The sequence below is a fragment of the Schistocerca americana genome, chromosome 4, assembly GCF_021461395.2.
Source record: "Schistocerca americana isolate TAMUIC-IGC-003095 chromosome 4, iqSchAmer2.1, whole genome shotgun sequence".
NCBI classification, from domain to species: Eukaryota; Metazoa; Arthropoda; class Insecta; order Orthoptera; family Acrididae; genus Schistocerca; species Schistocerca americana.
The window spans coordinates 265290930-265311830 of NC_060122.1; the positions used below are offsets into that span (position 1 = coordinate 265290930).

The window sequence follows — 20901 nt, forward strand, 5'->3', positions numbered from 1 at the left end:
TGCCAAACGACCGTTCTGTCTCTGCAGTAGTCCATGAAACTATTGTACAGAGACTCCGGTACCTGCAGGTGTCTGAGCCTCTTGAACAAGACCGGTCACCAGAGGTTGTCGAAGGCACTTGAGATTTCTATCATAATTGCAAGTGTGTATTTGGAGGGTGTGTCGTGTACTATTTGGAGTGCTCTGTTAATTGCGTCGTCTATAGATTTCCCTTCCCTGAAGCCGTATTGGTGTGGTGTCAGTCCCCGTAGTGTTCGGTGTGCTTGTAGTCTTTTGCAGAGTAGTTTTTCTTGTACTTTACCGAGTGTATTGATAAGGCAAATTGGTCTGTATGACTTGGGGTCTGACGGGTCTGTGTCTGGAGCCTTTTTGATGATAACTTCCTTCGAGGTCTTCCACACTGCAGGCACACAGCCCAGCCTTAACGCATCGTTTAACAACGTTGTGAGAAACGGGGTGATCTGCGGTGCAATTTGTTTCAGTACCTCAGAGTGGATACCATCCGGTCCAGGAGCCTTTTTGTTTTGAGTTCTGAGATCGCTGTCGCCACCTCTTCCTGTGCAAATGGACAGGTGATGGTTGGTGTGGTGTATACTGTGTCTACTTCGCTTCTCAGTGCTGCATGTTGTGGTGTCTCTGTGTTTGCGATGTCGTCGGGCAGGAGTTTGCTCAGCAGGAACTCCGCTGTGCGTCTCCAGCCCTCAGTCATCTCACCATCCTCCTGTCGCAGCGTTCCCAGAACCAGTGGGCTCTTAATTTTCTCTGTCACGATTATGTATGGTTCCCCCCAAATGTTTAGTTTGTGCTGCTACATGGCTGTTCCAATGGTCTTTCCTGGTCTTATTCAGCTCAAGTTTGTATTTGTCCTTGGCAAGCCGGTAGTCGTGTAGTCGTAATTGTCTTTCTCTATCTGAAATTGCTCGTTGGTAAAGCTTACGTTTACGATTTCAGTCTTGTTTGAGTCGTGTTAATTGTGTAGTCCAGGGAATATTTTGGTGTTTTGTCATTCTTTGTGTGGGTATGCAGGTGTTCTGTGTGTGTGTGATGATATCTGTCAGCATGTGTGCTCTGTAATCAACACTGCCGGTGATGTCTTGCGGTATGTGCTCATGTATTTTTTGTCTGACCCTGTCGCAGTCTGTTTTGTCAACTAATAGTCTTTTTGGTAGTGTTTCTGTGTTGATGTTTGCTGTACCACTTAAGGTTAGTGTGATGATGTTGTGGTCGCTAGCAGTGATCTGGTCATGTACGGTCCAGTCTCGTACGTGGTTGATGGCGGCATTATTAACGAGGGTGATGTCTATGATGAATGACCGTTGTGTCCGATGTGAGTCGGGTGATGTTCTTCCTTGCTGAGTACGTGTAGTCTGTTTTCTTGGATGAGGTCATTTATTATTCTACCTCTGTCGTCAGTTCTGTCTGAATGCCACGGGGTTGATCTGGCATTTATGTCTGCACAGATGAGAAGTTTTTTGTTGCCAGCGTATTGCGCAACATCTCTGATGAGGTCTGCGTATGGTTTGATGCAATGACGGAACTGGGCGTACAGCGACGCGATGATCCAAGTATCCCCCTTGTGTGTGACTTCAACTGTAACTAGGTGCTCGGAACAGAGTTCTGTAATTTTGAGTGGATGTATTTCTTTGTTTAGGGTTATGACAGATGCCATGCAGCCTGCCCCTTCTGCAACTGTCACCGCACTTGGAGGAAAGTTGGGGATATGCCCTTGTCTAGTGTAGGGCTCCTGTATGCACAGAATGTCACTTTTTAGTTCACGTAGGACCCGTGGGAGCTCCGAATTTACAAGTATACTCCGCATAGCATTAAGCTGTGCTATTAGCAGTACGGGTGTTTAACTGTGGCGTAGCACTTGCTGCCAGTTTGACTGTAATCGAAGTATGTTCTTCCATGAGCCCTTACGTGAACCTTGTAAAGCTTGTCCATATCGAATGGTTCCTCCCTGCGGGCGCACACCTGCATGAGCAGGTCTAGTAGGCTGTCTGGATCTGTTGGAATATTCTCCGTTTTGAGAATCAGTCTATCGGTTTGCTCCGATGTACGGAAACAAACAGATTGGCCGTACGGGTGTAGGGTGCCGATGAGCATCCGCTGTGCCGTCTCTAAGATGTCTCTTTTTCCTAGCCTACTTAATTTTACATTTGTATCTAGCTTGTCGTAACTAAAACTATCGGTGTCGATGGCGTGTGTTGGCGTCTCTGCAGCCGTGACGTGTCGTGATGGTGTAGTGGCGTTGCTGTGCACCTCTGCGAGGGGCGCTGGATTGGCTTCCTCGTTGGTTGTTGTGGGGGTTTCCTTGGGCGTCGGCATTGAGGTTGTTGGTTGGGAGGCTGCGAAGCTGTTGGTATCATCAGGGGTATGCACTTTCGTATCACTAGGTTTTGAGGCAGCCTGCGATTGCCGCGATTGGTCGTCACACGCTTTCATTTTCTTGACTCTCTTAGGCTGTTTGGGTTTTCTATGCGGTTTTAGTTTCCTAAAGGCTGTGATGATTCGTTTGTTTTTTGTGTGTGTTTCGTTTGTGGAGTCTTGATGTGCATGAGATGTGTTGGTTGTTTGTGCCTCCATTCTGCATTGATTTGACGTGATTTGGTTCCCACTTGACTGCTCGTCTACGCTATCTGTGACAGACATAACAGCTTTTGGTAAGTTATGGGCACTGTCGCCTCTTTTGCCAAACCTTCCGCAGACTTTTGTTGCGGTTGTTGCTGCGGCTTTTTGTGTGGCATTCGTGGTGTCTGCCAGCGCTGTGGCTTGTTCAAGGTCGGTATTACGGTTTCGAATGTCATTGTTATGAACACTACAATCTCTGGCGTAAGGGCAATAATAGACGTCTTCTGTCAGTGAGTCAGAGAGAGTTATTTTGCGTTTGATTTGATTGCAGTCTGAGGTGTCTGATTTGTCCATGTTTTCCGTTTGGGCTCCAATTGTGCTGGCGTGCGTTACGGTTGTGTTTAGCACCGTTGGGTTCAAGGTCTCACCTTGTATGAATTTGATTGGTTTGATGCGTCGTTCGCATTTTGTAGTGTCGTATGTGCGTCGTTGTGCTGGAGTGGATCGGTGATCTTGAGTCGTTAGCAACGCTGTTTTGTGCAGTTGCTTTGGTTGGTCATGTGTGGTATGGTTTTCTGGTCTGTCGGTATCAGGTTTTGGGGTTATCATGTCTATTCTCAGTAGTTCGTCTTCGAGTTCGTCTATCCTGTTCATAAGGGTCGTCTGGAATGTCATCCAGTACATTATTTGTATTTTTATTAGTTTGGCGGCGTCTGGTGACATTTGTCCTGTGAGTTTTAGGTCGTCTATGTATTCAGTGATTGCATGATGGCTGTCCTCCAGGTTTGTATTGTGTATCAAGCCTAGAATGTGACCGTTGTTGGGGTAGTCGTCAGGTAATAGTTTTTGCCTCTTTCGCCAGAGTATTGCACGTAGATGGTTTCTGTGCCTGGTGGATGGTGACTTGCATGGTATTGTTTTTTTAGGGGTTGATTTATGGAGCATGTTGGTTGACTCAGGGGGGTGTTCAGTTGCCATAGTCAGTACTGTCAGTTAGTCTATCAATCAGCTGTTTGTAGGTCTGGCAGACGCCACCCCTGCTCTTATTGCAAATTCGGTTTCTGTTCCTGCACGGAATGCAATCGATGGGCTCTGATGCTGGACAGTCCGCGCGTTTGTGGCCCTTTTTGCCACATCTTGAACAGGTCGTACCCGTGTCTGCGCAGGCTTTGGTTGTATGGCCAAGGTCACAACAGTTGTAACACTGGCTCACTGACGTAAAGCCTTTGACAGATAGGGATTCGAAGTCTATGTACACCCTTCCTTTTTTGGTGAGGTACCAATAAATTCTGGGTATGACTTCCAACATTTGATGGTTGTATCCCTTTCCTTTGGGCCCTGTGCGGAATCTGATTTTCACGTCTTTGTCGAATTCGTCTTTTGTGAAATCGTCACTGAGATTTTGGTCGTATAGACAGTCAAGAAATTCTCTATCCGAGATAGTGTCTGTCACTCGATAGACTATCACCGAAGGTTGCCGCTTTCTGGGCCCCTCACATGCGATATTCTCAATATCTTTCGTCTTTTCTATTATTTTCCTACAGTCCTCCTGTGTTGCTGCTTCGGCAGTCACAGCTGTTTTCGTGTTTCTTATTGACTTAATGTGTAGATTGTCTCGTCTTCGGTTGATGTTTTTTGTCAACGTTTGTTTTATTGTTTTCGTGTCTTGGTTGTTGGTAGACTTTATGAAGAGAGTGGTTGCCTGCTTGGCTTTTGCCACCTCAATGTGTTTATGTTCTTTGGGTGCGGTGGAGAGTGCCGCAGCGTATGTTAGTGTCTTGGCCTGTTGCTGTGCCTGTTCAGTAACCTTTCCTGTCAGATCCCTAATTTGGTCCCTGAGCTCTTGGTTTATTTCAGCGAGTTTTGTATTGTCTTCCTCGAGTTTGTTGACCTGTTCTGTGAGAGACTCAATTCTAAGGTCCTTAACTGGGTCAGCTGAGTGCTGAAGTTTGCGCAGTAGATCTTTGTTCTGCTCTTGCAGGAGCTCGACCTTTGCTTCTGCTGACGTGAGTTGGAAAGCCAAAGGGAATATTTTATTCCTTATCGCATTCAGTACGCTACTCGATACGTGTTTGGCCTTTAATTACGCCCCAATGTCATTTAATAGCTCGTCAATTGCAGCGATCTTCTGACTCGGTGACATGACGGCATATTCGTGGGCACCAGACGCCGTGCCTATAGGAGATACTTTGCAACTGGTGCTGCTCTGCGCTCTACTAAGCGTCCCTTTCGTGGACTTGGATGTGGTGTTAGCACCACTTCGCTGTCGTGCTCGATCCAGGATTGCGGATCTGTGTTAGAGTTCTTAAAGAGTGACCTTTATTTGGTGTGTATTGCGTGTCCGGCACCACATTGCGATAAGTAAGTCCCAAAAGCGATACGTCACAGAGCGAGGCCGAATGTGGGCTGGGTGGCTTAGCCGACGATGTCCGATCGACACTGAGCGCCGCGGTCAGCTCCGCACGTCAGCCGGCCACATGGACAGAGACGCTTTCTATATCGCACCCCGGCAAGAAAAGTAACACAAATGGAAAACAGCATTTTTTAGTTAGTCATTGAAAAGTACGTGCCAAGCGTCCCAACGTGCTCGAAAAATTTAATGGACTTTACTGTCAACAATACTAACTTGAAATCTGAAGGTAGCTTTGTTTAACTGTAAGTTTTATAGAATTAATTCTTTAAGTCGAATTTTCGAAAGTATTGCATTTAAGTTGTCACTGGTCTTGACGGGTAGGATTTGTGGACATTGCGATCATATTTGCCATATTTCGTACTTTATTTTAAAGTGACGTCATAAGCAGTGTCTGTTACGGACTCTGCAGAGCGAGATGCGTGTTCCACACTAGAAACTAGTTGTACGTAAACTCCTCACGTGAAGATAAACATCATTTGTCGCGGGTGATGCAAGCCTTGGTAAATAAGTAATCTTTCGTTCTACGGGAGGCACTGGCCACCAGAGTCACCAGATCTCAGTCTGAAATTACACTGAAGTACAGACCATTAGCTGCTTACAGGCGCTGATAAATATTAACGGGGACAATTGAAAAGGAATGACCGGACCGGGACTCAAAGCCGGGATCTCCTGCTTACATGGCAGATGCTCTATCCAACTGAGCCACGGAGGACACACAGGATAGTTCGACTGTAGGGACTTATCTCTGGCACGCTCCCCGTGAGGCCCACATTTCCAACTACATTTGTAGTGCCCCTGCTCACTATACTCATTACTCGCGGCAGTCATTCTACCGATTCCCGTAAGAGTTTGGGCAATGCGAGTGCATCCGCACTGAAGAGGATCATTGGCCAGAAAGCCTTATCTAAATGAAGATGGTATCTGTTCTTTCGGACATGTCCGAAAAGAACAGATACCATCTTCATATAGACCTCAGTACTGTTGAGCCATTTTGATCTGCTTTGGAGGGAAGGGTGCGCGATCGCTATCCACGCCCATCATGTTACTTGAAATTGCCACTATTTTGTGAAAAAATGGTATAACATTCCCTTGATAACGGAAGAGGATCTGTATCAATCCATTCCGAGACGACTTTGTGCCAACGGTTTTACAACACCATATTAGGCATGGTAATGTGTGGAGTTTTTTGTGTTTCCATGTTTTTTGCCCACACCTCAACTCTCACAAATCCATTAATAATATTTTAAATTGCATTAACTAATGCCACATTCAGCACAGTCGTCATTCTTGTCTCATGAAAGTTTTTCTCATTTCGCCATTAACTTGAGGAGCTTTACGGGAAGAAAATAGAGAATGTTCAGTCTCCACTGAGGTTATGCATTAAACGGTGGTCCCGTTGTTAACAGGGTGCAGTGCAAAATTCTTTGCATGATAACAGATTTAAAACTGAGGTAATTTAAAATCTCTTTTCGTTTACTCTCGGCATTTATAGCTCCAAAGTGATTCAGTAACCACATACACTATTACAGAAATAACATTTCCTGTTTTTGTGTGGCCGTGAAGAGATTATTCGTGAAGACTCACTTGACGTTTGGCGTCTGTTACAGGTGCTGCACTCTGGCTACGGTCTCCCTCTCATCGTAGTTGTGGTTCTCTGCGTGTCTGCATTCCTCATAGTCACAGGAGGAGCAGCAGCCACCGTAATCTACTTCTACAAGTGAGTAAAATCATCCTTTCGCAGTTCTCTATAACACACATTATGTGGCATGCTAAAACACAAAATGGCTATGGTGTGTGCGTGAGCCTTCTAGTTGCCGCAGAACAGATAAGTAGTTTACAGTTTAATTTTTTTCTCATTGTGGTATAGACACTGTTTCTTCCAGTTCAGTATCGAATTTGCTCAGAGCACCCTGATGAAATGATCACAGATACACGAATTTGTCTTCTACAGTTTGTGCCAGCGTTTTCGCAGCATGATCACTTAATTTATATATTTTTTATGGGTGACTAGTTATTAAATGTGAGTGAGAAGCAATGAAATTCACCGAATCATGAAGGAGGTAATTTGTTGAAGAAGAAATATAGACAATTACTAAGACAGCTGCTTTTGAATCTCCTCCATTGGTCCGTGCTTGCATACCAAAACAACAATAAGGGTTGTGCTTCCGCCTTGGTCAAAACACTTTTGTTATTTGTTTATTCCCAAACTAAGAACATAAAAATGGTATGGCAGTTAGTTTACGGCGCAGACTTTCTGTTACCTGTAAGAAAAGACTACTGGAAACATTTCTCATAATTCAGCAAGAATGAAGGAAATGAAGTAATAAGCTTTCTCAGAATGAAAATGTTACAAATAAATTAGAATAAACAAAATATGAGTATGGAAGAGAGGTCAAGTGATATACGTTTTTGAGATGAAAGCATACTGAACTGGAAGGACGCAACACATGAGGAGACGCATGCCTTAGGGATGGCGGAAACAGACTAAAATAAATAAAAGAAAAGAAAAAATAGACCTAGGTTAATTTGGAAAGGATGAAAACATCAAACAAATTCTCCTCTACTAGTTAACACAACGTATAAATATTATCGGATTCTGCAGTGCTGAAAGTCTGATAAAAATAAATAAATAAATAAATTTGTGTGCGATGTTTCGTTATTTTATTCGCCGACCGCAGGGTTGTCACTAAATAAAAACATTGCATACGACAACTTCATTGTTTGCTTTGCTATGCAAACAAGTTGTCTTCCATGAGAAATTCCGAGAATAGCTTCTGTTTCACGGCTTCGCTGTAGAATGATAATCGCATACGCGATGCAGAGGTATCGCAGCGGCAATCTTTGAATCTTGGGGAATTAGATGCGTTCCTAGATAACATTGAGGTCTTCTGGAAGACTTTTTGTTAAATGTCTTTGGGCTATCATTGATCGTACGCAGAGTCGACAGCCCTCGCATATTTTCTCTGTCCTACCTCATCTACCCTCTTCATCCTACTCTTTCACATTCCACCTCTCTCCTTCTTCACGCTAATAATTCCCGCCTATTTCAACTTCTAGCAGGCGACAGGACAACTTCCTCATGGCCGTAGACTGAATATGAAATATTCCAGAACCAATTAAGAAGAACTCTGGGGAATTCTTACAGGATAACAGATTATTCACACCGTTTCACACGTTTTTCAAGTGAGACGAAAAGTTCCTGATAAACACATTTACGCCAACGTTCCGGATTAAATTCCTAGTCTCTGCGCAGTATCTAAATAAGTAAGGACAAGTTGTAATATATCCCGTAAGTCGGTTGAATTATGTTGTCAAGATAGATTATTATTTGCTTTCTGACGGGATACATTACAACAGCTGTAGCGGGAGAGGAAGTGACTTTGAATGTTTTTGTAATAGAATATGATTGAATAACATTCAAACCGTCGATGATTCTACACGTATTACCGTTTCTTTTCACGCTGTATTGAGGGAAGAGGCGTAGAATTCGTTGATGGACAGCAATAAATTGGGATAACGTACGAACGAGTAAAATTGCAGTGGGAATACATTGCATCACATGGCAGAAAAAATACGGACTTCGAAAGTAAAGCAAATCAAACTGCAATATCTAAAACAACTGAAGGAATTACTCATGTTATAGTACGCCGGTGGCGCATAATCGTAACATTACCAAACCTATGCCTCAGAGCAGAAAAGTAGAGTTGCGATCGCACAAATAATCATGGATTCAGGACAGATACATGAAATAAATACAGGGCTATTACAAATGATTGAAGCGATTTCATAAATTCACTGTAGCTCCATTCATTGACATATGGTCACGACACACTACAGATACGTAGAAAAACTCATAAAGTTTTTTTCGGCTGAAGCCGCACTTCAGGTTTCTGCAGCCAGAGCGCTCGAGAGCGCAGTGAGACAAAATGGCGACAGGAGCAGAGAAAGTGTATGTCGTGCTTGAAATGCCCTCACATCAGTCAGTCATAGCAGTGCAACGACACTTCAAGACGAGGTTCAACAAAGATCCACCAACTGCTAACTCCGTTCGGCGATGGTGTGCGCAGTTTAAAGCTTCTGGATGCCTCTGTAAGGGGAAATCAACGGGTCGGCCTGCAGTGAGCGAAGAAACGGTTGAACGCGTGCGGGCAAGTTTCACGCGTAGCCCGCGGAAGTCGACGAATAAAGCAAGCAGGGAGCTAAACGTACCACAGCCGACGGTTTGGAAAATCTTACGGAAAAGGCTAAAGCAGAAGCCTTACCGTTTACAATTGCTACAAGCCCTGACACCCGTTGACAAAGTCAAACGCTTTGAATTTTCGACGCGGTTGCAACAGCTCATGGAAGAGGATGCGTTCATTGCGAATCTTGTTTTCAGTGATGAAGCAACATTTTTTCTTAATGGTGAAGTGAACAGACACAATGTGCGAATCTGGGCGGTAGAGAATCCTCACGCATTCGTGCAGCAAATTCGCAATTCACCAAAAGTTAACGTGTTTTGTGCAATCTCACAGTTTAAAGTTTACGGCCCCTTTTTCTTCTGCGAAAAAAACGTTACAGGACACGTGTATCTGGACATGCTGGAAAATTGGCACATGCCACAATTGGAGATCGACAGCGCCGACTTCATCTTCCAACAGGATGGTGCTCCACCGCACTTCCATCATGATGTTCGGCATTTCTTGAACAGGAGATTGGAAAACCGATGGATCGGTCGTGGTGGAGATCATGATCAGCAATTCATGTCATGGCCTCCACGCTCTCCCGACTTAACCACATGCGATTTCTTTCTGTGGGGTTATGTGAAAGATTCCTCTACCAAGAAACGTGCCAGAACTGCGAGCTCGCATCAACGATGCTTTCGAACTCATTGATGGGGACATGCTGCGCCGAGTGTGGGAGGAACTTGATTATCGGCTTGATGTCTGCCGAATCACTAAAGGGGCACATATCGAACATTTGTGAATGCCTAAAAAATCTTTTTGAGTTTTTGTATGTGCGTGCAAAGCATTGTGAAAATATCTCAAATAATAAAGTTATTGTAGAGCTGTGAAATCGCTTCAATCATTTGTAATAACCCTGTATAAGCTCATAGCAACTGATAAACGTATGTTACTAAGTGACACTGGTGATGTGATCCATCCGTCATATGGCGGTTCCCACTGCGCTATTCGAGAGGATTAGGTTGTGTATCGGTTGAACAATCCCTTTGGCTTTCATGAGTGTCGATGCTGCATGGGTCTTTGTTTTGTGACGACGCTTCGATACGCCTCATTTGCAGGCTAGATCCGTGCCTCACATGGAATTATGTTGATTTCCGCTATACAGGTACCACGTATATCGCAGACTGTGATGGTACATTAATACTGTTTCTTGCATGTTGAGCTGCGTAAAATAGTGTGGGCATTCGGGATCAGCTTCAGCCTATCCTGTACAGATGACAGCTTAGATTGCAGAGCGCCACAACAGATAAACAGCGCATGTAATGGCGTGAAGCTACTTCAGGCACAGTATGGTTTCTCGAAAATATGAGCAGCGAACTGCTGCATCAAGGAGGCTCTAGCCGCAAAGAAGGTTTCCACCCTACAATAAAATCCATTTACCGTATTTCAACAGATCAGTACCTGGTCATTTTTTTAGATCGACAAGTATACCCGATTCCCTAGTTCTCACCTTCGTTGACCAAATATATCTTGGATACGGCTGGTTGGCAAATTATTGGCAATGGTTTTACAACCAAAAGTGTTCGTGATGTGTAAATTCTACTACAAACGTAATATTCCCTTTTTTATCCTGTGTCATTATCATTACAGGCTCTGATTGCAGAACGTGGTGGCTTCGGGCTACAGTGAATGCTCATAGACAGTGATCGCGTACAGTTCTGAAAATCTGACGACTTTGTTTTATATTTTGTATTGCCTGCAGCGTAAATTTCACTTCGTCCACATACATCCTTCTTGATGTTGCATTTTCAGCAACTCTAGTGCATGACACATCGTCATGAAAGAATACTGACTACTTGTCTTCGTAAGCTGATACCCTGCTAGCTATCAAAGTTGCAAAACCGTAAAGAGGGCATGCAACAAACATCAAATTGTTATGAAGTTTACAACATGTTTAGATATGCAGTTTGTTAGCATATTAGGGTAACCGCAGAATGCTCCCTTTATTCTGTACATAAAGAAAGATCACGCTGTAGGTTTTCCTTCAGAAACTGGATTTTAATTTAGCTTGCTTGGGAGAAGATCACGTACTTAAGAGAAACGACTTTCAGCGGTTGTCGAAATTAGAAAGTGCACACTTGCAGCTTATTGAGACTGCATTTACTGTTTCATGATATGGTGCCTGCTTTGATAGGGAATATGAAATCAGTGGCTCCGGTAAGTCCATAATCGTGCCCGTGTCGGATCTAAAATGCCCCATGGGACTAGCACCCGAAAGGACATATTATCTACTCGGTCGTTCAGGATTGTACAGACACGTCATTTATCTCGAGTTACGATATGAGCATGTATACAGTGAGGCATCTACACATATGATATGATACAACGATGTCTGGAACATTAGCCGGCCGAAGTGGCCGTGCGGTTAAAGGCGCTGCAGTCTGGAACCGCAAGACCGCTACGGTCGCAGGTTCGAATCCTGCCTCGGGCATGGATGTTTGTGATGTCCTTAGGTTAGTTAGGTTTAACTAGTTCTAAGTTCTAGGGGACTAATGACCTCAGCAGTTGAGTCCCATAGTGCTCAGAGCCATTTGAACCATTTTTCTGGAACATTACAGCTTGTTTGTTCTGTGCCCACCTTGTAGCTTCCTGTGACGTGGCAGCAATGATGGAGACATGTTGACAATGGTGTGTTCAAGACAAGAAGATCAGAATGGCCTGAAGTCCGTTAACACTGTAAACGCTCAGATTAATGGAATACAGTACACTGGTCAGCCAGAACATTATGACCACGTACCTAATACCTACACGTTTGGCGCGGATAACAAAAAAATGGCTCTGAGCACTATGGGACTCAACTGCTGTGGTCATCAGTCCCCTAGAACTTAGAACTACTTAAACCTAACTAACCTAAGGACATCACACACACCCATGCCCGAGGCAGGATTCGAACCTGCGACCGTAGGAGCAGCGCGGCTCCGGACTGGAGCGCCTAGAACCGCAGATAACAGCGGCAAGGCGTCGTGACATGGAGGGAGTTGGCACCACGTCTCCGCCGTGCGGCTAAAGGCGCTGCATTCTGGAACCGCAAGACCGCTACGGTCGCAGGTTCGAATCCTGCCTCGGGCATGGATGTTTGTGATGTCCTTAGGTTAGTTAGGTTTAACTAGTTCTAAGTTCTAGGGGACTAATGACCTCAGCAGTAGAGTCCCATAGTGCTCCGAGCCATTTGAACCATTTTGAACCACGTCTCCAAACACAAATCTCCTAATTCCTGTAAATTTCTGGGAATGAGGTGATGAGTTCTGACACCAAGTTCAATAACATCCCAGATATGTTCGATCGGATTCATATCTGACGAGAGAGGGGGGGGGGGGGGGGTTGAAGCAGCAAATCAATTGGAACTCGCCACTGTGTTCCTTGAACCACTCCATCACACTCCCGGCCTTGTGACATGGCGCATTATCTTGTTGAAAAATGCCACTGCCATCGGAAAACATGATGGTTTTGAAGGGGTGTACGTGCTCTGCAACCAGTATACGATACTCCTTGGCCATCATGGGGCCTTGAACGAGCTCCATTGGACCCATGGTTACCAGCGTGAATAGAACCACCGCCAGCTTGCCTCTGTCCCGCAGTAACAGGTGTCAAGGAGATGTTCCCGTGAGAGAAGAAGGTTTCGCGCTCTCCCATCGGCATGATGAAGAAGTGTAAATAGTCTGTTTAGGTTTTTATTTTGGTAACGCCTCGTAGCGCTCTGTATGAAAATCACTGACTGTGCTGTGTGTAGTCTGTGGCTGGTTGGACTCATTGTTGGAATATTCGCTATTGTAGTGTTGGGCAGCTGGATGTGAACAGCGTGTAGCGTTGGGCAGTTGGAGGTGAGCCACCAGAAGTGGTGGATGTGGAGAGAGAGATGACAGAGTTTTGAGAGGTTACTATAAGCGGACGATCTGGACGTGTGTCCGCCAGAAAAAGGAAATTTGTAGAGATGGAGATCATGAACTGATAGATATATACATATGACGACTTTTGAACATTATTAAGGTGAATACATTGTTTGTTCTCTATCAAAATCTTTCACTTGCTAATTATGCCTATCAATAGTTAATGCCTTCAGTAGTTAGAATCTTTTATTTAGCTGGCAGTATTGGCGCTCGCTGTATTGCAGTAGTTCGAGTAACTAAGATTTTTGTGAGGTAAGTGATTCATGAAAGGTATAGGTTATTGTTCGTCAGGGCCATTCTTTTTTAGGGATTATTGAAAGTCAGATTGCGTTGCGCTAAAAATATTGTGTGTCCATTTAGTGATGATCAGAATAAGTAAAGAGAAAACTGTTTGAGTACGTTGAGTTTTGCTCAGCTGCTTGAAAATCAAATAACGTAGAAGTTTACCCGAACAGTCATTCATAATATTTTCAACGGGATCATTCAGACGGTATTCGATTCATTGGTTCATGCAAAGCTCTGCCACGGCACCAACGTCCAGCGCCCAACGTCACGTGCTCATTGCAGTAGTAGTTACCGCTGTCGAGATGTTAACATTGGCACATGCTGGGTCATCGGCTGCGGGGGTCCATCTTTAGAAGTGTATGGTGCACTGTGTGTTCAGACGCACTTGTACTCTGACCAGGTTTAGAGTCTGATGTTAGTTCCGCTGCAGTTCGCCGCCTGATCTGTTTCATTCCAGACTTCTGATTTGTATCTAACCCCTGCAGTGGCATTGCGTCCGTAGTTCAGGGGTAACGTCTTTGAGTACTGACCCAAACGTCCACGACCCCGAGTTGAAACATCGTCACTGCTTAAATTTTGAATAAAAATATCAGTAATGGCATCTGAGGACTTCCGGGATAAGAAGCCACCGTCATCCAGCTAATGGCTTTATCAGAGAGAGTGGAGGAGCGGACAGAGCTACAGGGCACTCCCTTGCCATTGGAGTGGGAATTGCCACCAAAGACGGACGAATCCGCAATGACGATGCAGAAGACAATGGAAACCACTGCAATAGCGACACACAATGTGTATCCACAGGACATGTGTTCTTTAATTTAAAAAAGTGTCATGATGAGCTCTCCATTGGCAAAAGATTCCGGAATAGTCCCCCATTCGGATTTCCGGGAGAGGGCTGCAAATGGGGAGGTCACCACGAGAAAAAGATGGAGTAACCTACGAAAGGATAGCGTTCTACGAGTCGGGGCGTGGGAAGTCGGAAGTTTGTACGTGTTAGGGAAGCTAGAAAGTCTGAAAAGGGAAATGCAAAGAATCAATCTAGATATAGTAGGGATTGGTGATGTGAAATGGAAAGAAGACAAGGACTTCTGATTAGCTGAGTATAGGGTAATATCAAAAGCAACAGAAAATTGTATAATAGGAGTAGGATTCGTTATGAATAGGAAGGTAGGACAAAGGGTGTGTTATTGTGAACATTTCAGTGATAAGGTTGTTCTTACCGCAATCGACAGCAGACGAACACCGACAACGATAGTTCAGGTATGCATGCCGACGTCGCAAGCTGAAGACGAAGAGAAAAATTTTTCAAATGGCTCTGAGCACTATGGGACTTAACTTCTGAGGTCATCAGTCCCCTAGAACTTAGAACTACTTAAACCTAACTAACCTAAGGTCATCACACACATCCATGCCCGAGAATACGAAGAGACAGAGAAAGTATATGAGGACATTGAAAGGGTGATAGAGTATGTAATGTGAGATGAAAATCGAGGCGTTATGGGCGACTGGAATGCAGATGTAGGGGAAGGAACAGAAGAAGCGGTTACAAGAGAATGTGGATTTGGGACTAGGATTGAGAGAGGAGAAAGTGTAATTGAGTTCTGTAATAAACTTCAGCCAGTAATAGCGAATACTGTGTTCAAGAATCACAAGCGGAGGAGGTATACTGGAAAAAGGCCCGGTGATAGGGGAAGGTTTCAGTTAGATTGCACTACGGTCAGAGATTTTGAAAACAGGTATCGGAATGTAAGGCGTACGCAGGAGCAGATATAGACTCAGATTACAATGTAGTAGTGTTGAAGAGTAGGCATAAGTTTAAGAGATTAGTCAGAAAGAATCAATACGCAAAGAACTGGGATACAGAAGTATTAAGGAATGACGAGATACGCTTGGAGTTCTCTAAGGCTATAGGTACAGCAATAATGAATAGCTCAGTAGTCAGTACAGTTGAAGAGGAATGGACAACTCTAAAAAGGATAATCACGTAAGTTGGAAAGGTAAATATAGGTACAAAGAAGGTAACTGCGAAGAAACCATGAAGAAATACTACAGCTGATCGATGAAAGAGGAACGTACAAAAATGTTCAAGGAAATACAAGTCGCTGAGGAGTGAAGTAAATAGGAAGTGTAGGGAAGCTAAGACGAAATGGCTGCAGGAAAAATGTGAAGGAATTGAAAAATAAATGATTGTCGGAAGTACTAGCTCAGCATATAGGAAAATAAAAAAAACCTTCGGTGACATTAAAAGCGAGTGTGACAACACTAAGAGCGCAACGGGAATTCCACTGGTAAATGCAGAGGAGAGAGTGGAGAGGTGAAAAGAGTACATTGAAGCCCTGTATAAGGGGGAAGATTTGTGTTATGTGGAAGAAGAAGGAACAGGAGTCGATTTAGAAGAGGTAGGGAATCCAGGAACAGAATCAGAATTTAAGAGAGCTTTGGACGAATTAGACCAAATGACTCAGAAGGGACAGATAACATTCCAACAGAATTTCTAAAATCATTGGGGAATTGGCAACAAAACGAGTATACGCTTTGATATTTAGACTGTATGAGTCTGGCGACATACCATCTGACTTTCGGAAAAATAACATCCAGACAATTCCGAGGTCTGCAAGAGCTGACAAGTGCGAGAATTATCGCACAATCAGCTTTACAGCTCATGCATCCAAGTTGTTTACAAGACTAATATACAGAAGAATGGAAAGGAAACTTGCGGCTGTGTTAAATGGCGATCAGTTTGGCTTTAGGAAAGGTAAAAGCACGAAAGAGGCTTTGCGGTTGAAAATGGAAGCAAGACTAAAGAAAAATCAAGACACGTTTATGGGATTTATCGACATGGAAGAAGCGTTCGCCAATGTAAAATGGTGAAAGATGTACGAAATTCTGAGAAAAGTAGGTATAAGCTATAGGGAGAGACGGGTAACAGACAATATGTACAAGAGCCAAGAGGAAATAATAAGGGTGAAAGACAAAGGACGAGGTACTCGGATTAAAATGGATCGTCCCAACTGTTCAATCTGTAGATCGAAGAAGCAATGAAGGAAATAAAAGATGGGTTCAGGAGCAGGATTAAAATTCAGAATGAAAAGAAATCAATTATACGATTCGCTGATATTGGTATCCTGAGCGAATGTAAGAAGAATTACATGATGTGATGAATGAAATAAAGAGCCTAATGAGTATAGAATATTGTTTGAAAGTAAGTCAAAGAAAGACGAAAGTAATGAGATGTAGCACATACGAGAACAGCGAGGAACTTATCAGGATTGATGGTCACGAAGTAGATGATGTTAATTGAATTTACGGCTGGTCGCGGTGGAGGTTCGAGTCCTCCCTCGGGCATGGATGTGTGTGTTTATCCTTAGGATAATTTAGGTTAAGTAGTGTGTATGCTTAGGGACTAATGACCTTAGCAGTTAAGTCCCATAAGATTTCACACACACACACAGTTCAATATACTTCCTAGGCAGCAAAGTAACCAATGACGGACGGAGCAAGGAGGAGGTCAAAAGCAAACAAGGATAGCAAAAAGGGCATTCCTGGCCAAAAGAATTCTACTGGTATCAAACATAAACCTCAATCTGAGTAAGACATTTCTGAAAATAGGAAATCTTTGATAAGGTCTTATGGGATCAAACTGGTGAGGTCATCGGTCCCTAAGCTTATGCACTGCTTAATTTAGCTTAAACTAACTTACTCTAAGGACAACACACACACTCGAACGTCCGACGGAGGGTGCCGCGTAGACCGTGACAAGACGCCTGAGACCACGCGGCTACTCCGTGCGGCGACATTTCTGAAAATAGCACAGCATTGTATGGTAGTGAAACATGGGCTGTGGGAAAACTGGAACAGAGGAATCGAGGCATTTGAGATGTGATGCTACAGACGATTGTTGAAAATTAGATGACCTGATTAGGTAAGGAATGAGGAGGTTCAGCGCAGAATCGGAGAGGAAAGGAATATATGGAAAACACTGACAATGAGAAAGGACAGGATGATGCGACATCTGTTAAGACATCAGGGAATGACTTCCATGGTACTAGATGGAGTTGTGGAGGGCAAAAACTGTAGAGAAAGATAGATATTGGAATATATTCAGCAAATAATTGAGGATGTCGGTTGCTAGTGCTACTCTGAAATGAAGAGGTTGGCACAGGAGAGGAATTCGTGGCGGGCCGCATCAAACCAGTCTCATACGTAGTTAGAGAGATAAAACTTGACAGACATCTAAAGCTTGACACAAATCAGTGAAGGGACGTGAGATTTTATTAGAACCAAAAAAGGTGCATAAGCCGGCCGACATATGACTCCGAAGGGCAACACGTCAGTGACTCCTCATGAGAATCGTGTGTAAGATGATACGTAGTGAGAGAGGGAGTCAGATGCGCTAACAGTCGCGGCATGTTGACTTTGCCAGAAAAGACACTGTTAGTTAAGCTTCAGTATCGGAATGGAGAATCCGCTACTGCAGCTTTACAGTCCTATCACCATAAGATGGGTATCAGAATGGCTAAAGGTCCTGTGAGAAGTGTTTTTGTGAAGCAAATTTCCACAAAGTTTGAAGCCACGAGCTGTTTAGATGATCCGCCCCTTAGTGCCGTAGTGGGCGACCAGACACAAGTTTTGTGAGAATGGCGTGACGAGCGGCCAGTTTAGTCATCCGTGACGTCCCAGGTCCCCAAGCCTCCATCCGTGTGGTTGATTATTGCTTGTGGAGTTACGTGAAGGCGTAAGTCTACCGTAATCGTCAACCCCATTGGGAACTCTAAAAGACGACATCTGACGGCAATTACTCATCATATCTACTGATATGCTGCGCACAGCATTGTCGATGAATAATGGCGGATATGAAGGGCTATCTGTTGGCCGTTTTGTACACACTTTTCGGTTTCAATAAAACTTCATGTCATTTCAAACTAGTGTTTGAGTTTTTTACCTCTCTACTAACTTTATTCCGTGTAGAATTGAATATTCCCACATTAACAGTCTTTTGGGTCACCCTGTTCAGAAAAATGGCAAGATGTGATCTTTTCAGAAGAGTGCCGTTGTGCGTGTATAATCGCGATGGACATACCGATACGTGTAGACAATGCGGTGAACGAACTTTGCATTCGCCATTGTTATACTGATCCAGCGTGATGGTATGGGATTCTATGTTGGACAAGCAAGAGAGTCACTTCTGGTTCGCATAGCTTGTAAATTGGGAAGCAGCCATTACGTTTCTAACGTATTAAAGCTGGTGACTGAACTTTATCTTCGAGGTCTCTCTAACGTTATGCTTCAACACGATAACGCAACACTGGATATTTCTGTATTTTCCTGGTATAACCCGATGCAGAGAGTGTTAGACAGTCTGTCCAAATCACTCACTCAAACGTTTGGTCATCTGTCTTCGGGAGACTTATCCACCACCACTCGCCAGCCACTACAGTTGATGAACTCTGGCATTGATTTGATGGATCATTCAATGATGTACCCGTATCCATCTTCCGTGTTAATTTCGACGTAATGCTCTGGTGAGTCGTGTTGCTAGTAGAAGTGCCAGATTTGTGCACGAAATTTCGCAACGCTGTGTAACATCAAAGTAACTACGAATTTACTCAGGTATTCTTTGTATTACTGGGTATACAAAAATTTCGTTGGTTTCTACCCCTCTTGGAGCACCAGCTGTTACGGCCATGTTGCGTTGAATTAGTACGCAACTATTTTTAGGCATTTAACTTTATTCTTACAAGTTCAACAGTGACAAGTTTAATCAAAATCTATGAACTTAGTATCAGTTGTTGAGCATTTTACTACAGACATGTTACTCAGATGGTAGAGCACTTGCCCGCGAAAGGTAAAGGTCCAGAGTTCGAGTCTCGGTCCGGCACACAGTTTTAATCTGCCAGAACGTTTCATATCAGCGCACACTCCGCTGCAGAGTGAAAATCTCATTCTGGAAACACCCCCCAGGCTGTGGCTAAGCCATTTCTCCGCAATGTCCTTTCTTTCAGGAGTGCTAGTTGTGCAAGATTCGCAGGAGAGCTTCTGTAAAGTTTGGAAGGTAGGAGGCGAGGTCCTGGCGGAAAAAGGTGTAAGGACGGGGCGTCAGTCGTGCTTGGGTAGGTCACATGGTAGAGCACTTGCCCGCGAAAGGCAAAGGTTCCGAGTTCGAGTCTCGGTCCGCCACACAGTTTCAATCTGCCAGGAAGTTTCAAGATGACGGTAGTTACAACAAAAACACGATATACCTCTCATTCCGCTGCACTGCAACAAGTCATAAGATATAAAGATAACACGAATGAAAACTGCCGTGCATGCTTCAACCAGCTATATATATGATGCAAAGTGATCCTAGAGGGGGTTGATGCTAACATAAGGTACAAATAATCATTCAGGTTAACTAAAGACAAGTTAATTTAAAACTATAGACCTGTAAAACATTATCAGTTGCACTATGTGATCAAAAGTATCCGGACACCTGGCTGAAAATGACTTACAAGTTCGTGGCGCCCTCCATCGGTAAGGCTGGAATGTAAAACGGTGTTCGCCCGCTCTTAGCCGTGATGACAGCTTTCACTCTTGCAGACATACGTTCAATCAGGTGCTGAAAGGTTTCTTGGGGAATGGCAGCCCATTTTTCACAGAGTGCTGCACTGAGGAGAGGTACCGATGTCGGTCGGTGAGGCCTGGCACGAAGTCGGCGTTCCAAAACATCCCAAAGGTGATCTATAGGATTCAGCTCAGGACTCTGTGCAGGCCAGTCCATTACAGGGATGTTATTGTCGTGTAACCATTCCGCCACAGGCGGTGCATTATGAACAGGAGCTCGATCTTGTTGAAATATGCAGTCGCCATCACTCTTCAATAGGGGGAAGCAAGAAGGTACTTAAAACATCAATGTAGGCAAGTGCCACGCAAAGGAACAAGGGGTGCTAGCCTCCTCCATGAAAATCACGACCACACCGTAACACCACAGCCTCCGAAATTTGCTTTTGGCACTACACACGCTGGCAGATGACGTTCACCACGCATTCGCCATACCCACACCCTGGCATCGGATCGCCACATTGTGTACCGTGATTCGTCACTGCACACAACGATTTTTCACTGTTCATCGGGCATTGTTTACGCTCCTTACACCAAGCGAGGCGTCATTTGGCATTTACCGGCGTGATGTGTGGTTTATGAGCAGCCGCTCGACCATGAAATCCAAGTTTTCTCACCTCCGGCTTGTCATAGTTCTTGCAGTGAATCCTGATGCAGTCTGGAATTCCTGTGTGCTGATCTGGATAGATGGCTGCCTGTTACAATTTACGACCCTCTTCAACTGTCGGCGGAGTCAGTCAACAGACGAGGTCGGCCTGTGCGCTTTTGTGCTGTACGTGTCGCTCCACGTTTCTACTTCACTATCACATTGGAAACAGTGCACGTAGGGATATTTAGGAGTGTGGAAATCTAGCGTACAGACGTACGACACAAGGGACACCCAATCACCTGACCACGTTTGAAATCCGTGAGTCCCACCAAGTGCCAC

General features: G+C 44.3%; 1 protein-coding gene across 1 annotated transcript in view; it reads left to right on the plus strand.

Annotated features, from left to right (window-relative positions):
• The window catches only part of LOC124613213, a 446582-nt gene that overhangs the window by 385561 nt on the left and 40120 nt on the right, over positions 1-20901 (plus strand). Inside the window, exon 3 of the mRNA XM_047141886.1 lies at positions 6592-6701. Coding sequence (XP_046997842.1) covers positions 6592-6701 — 110 coding nt within the window. The remainder of the gene's footprint in view (positions 1-6591; positions 6702-20901) is intronic.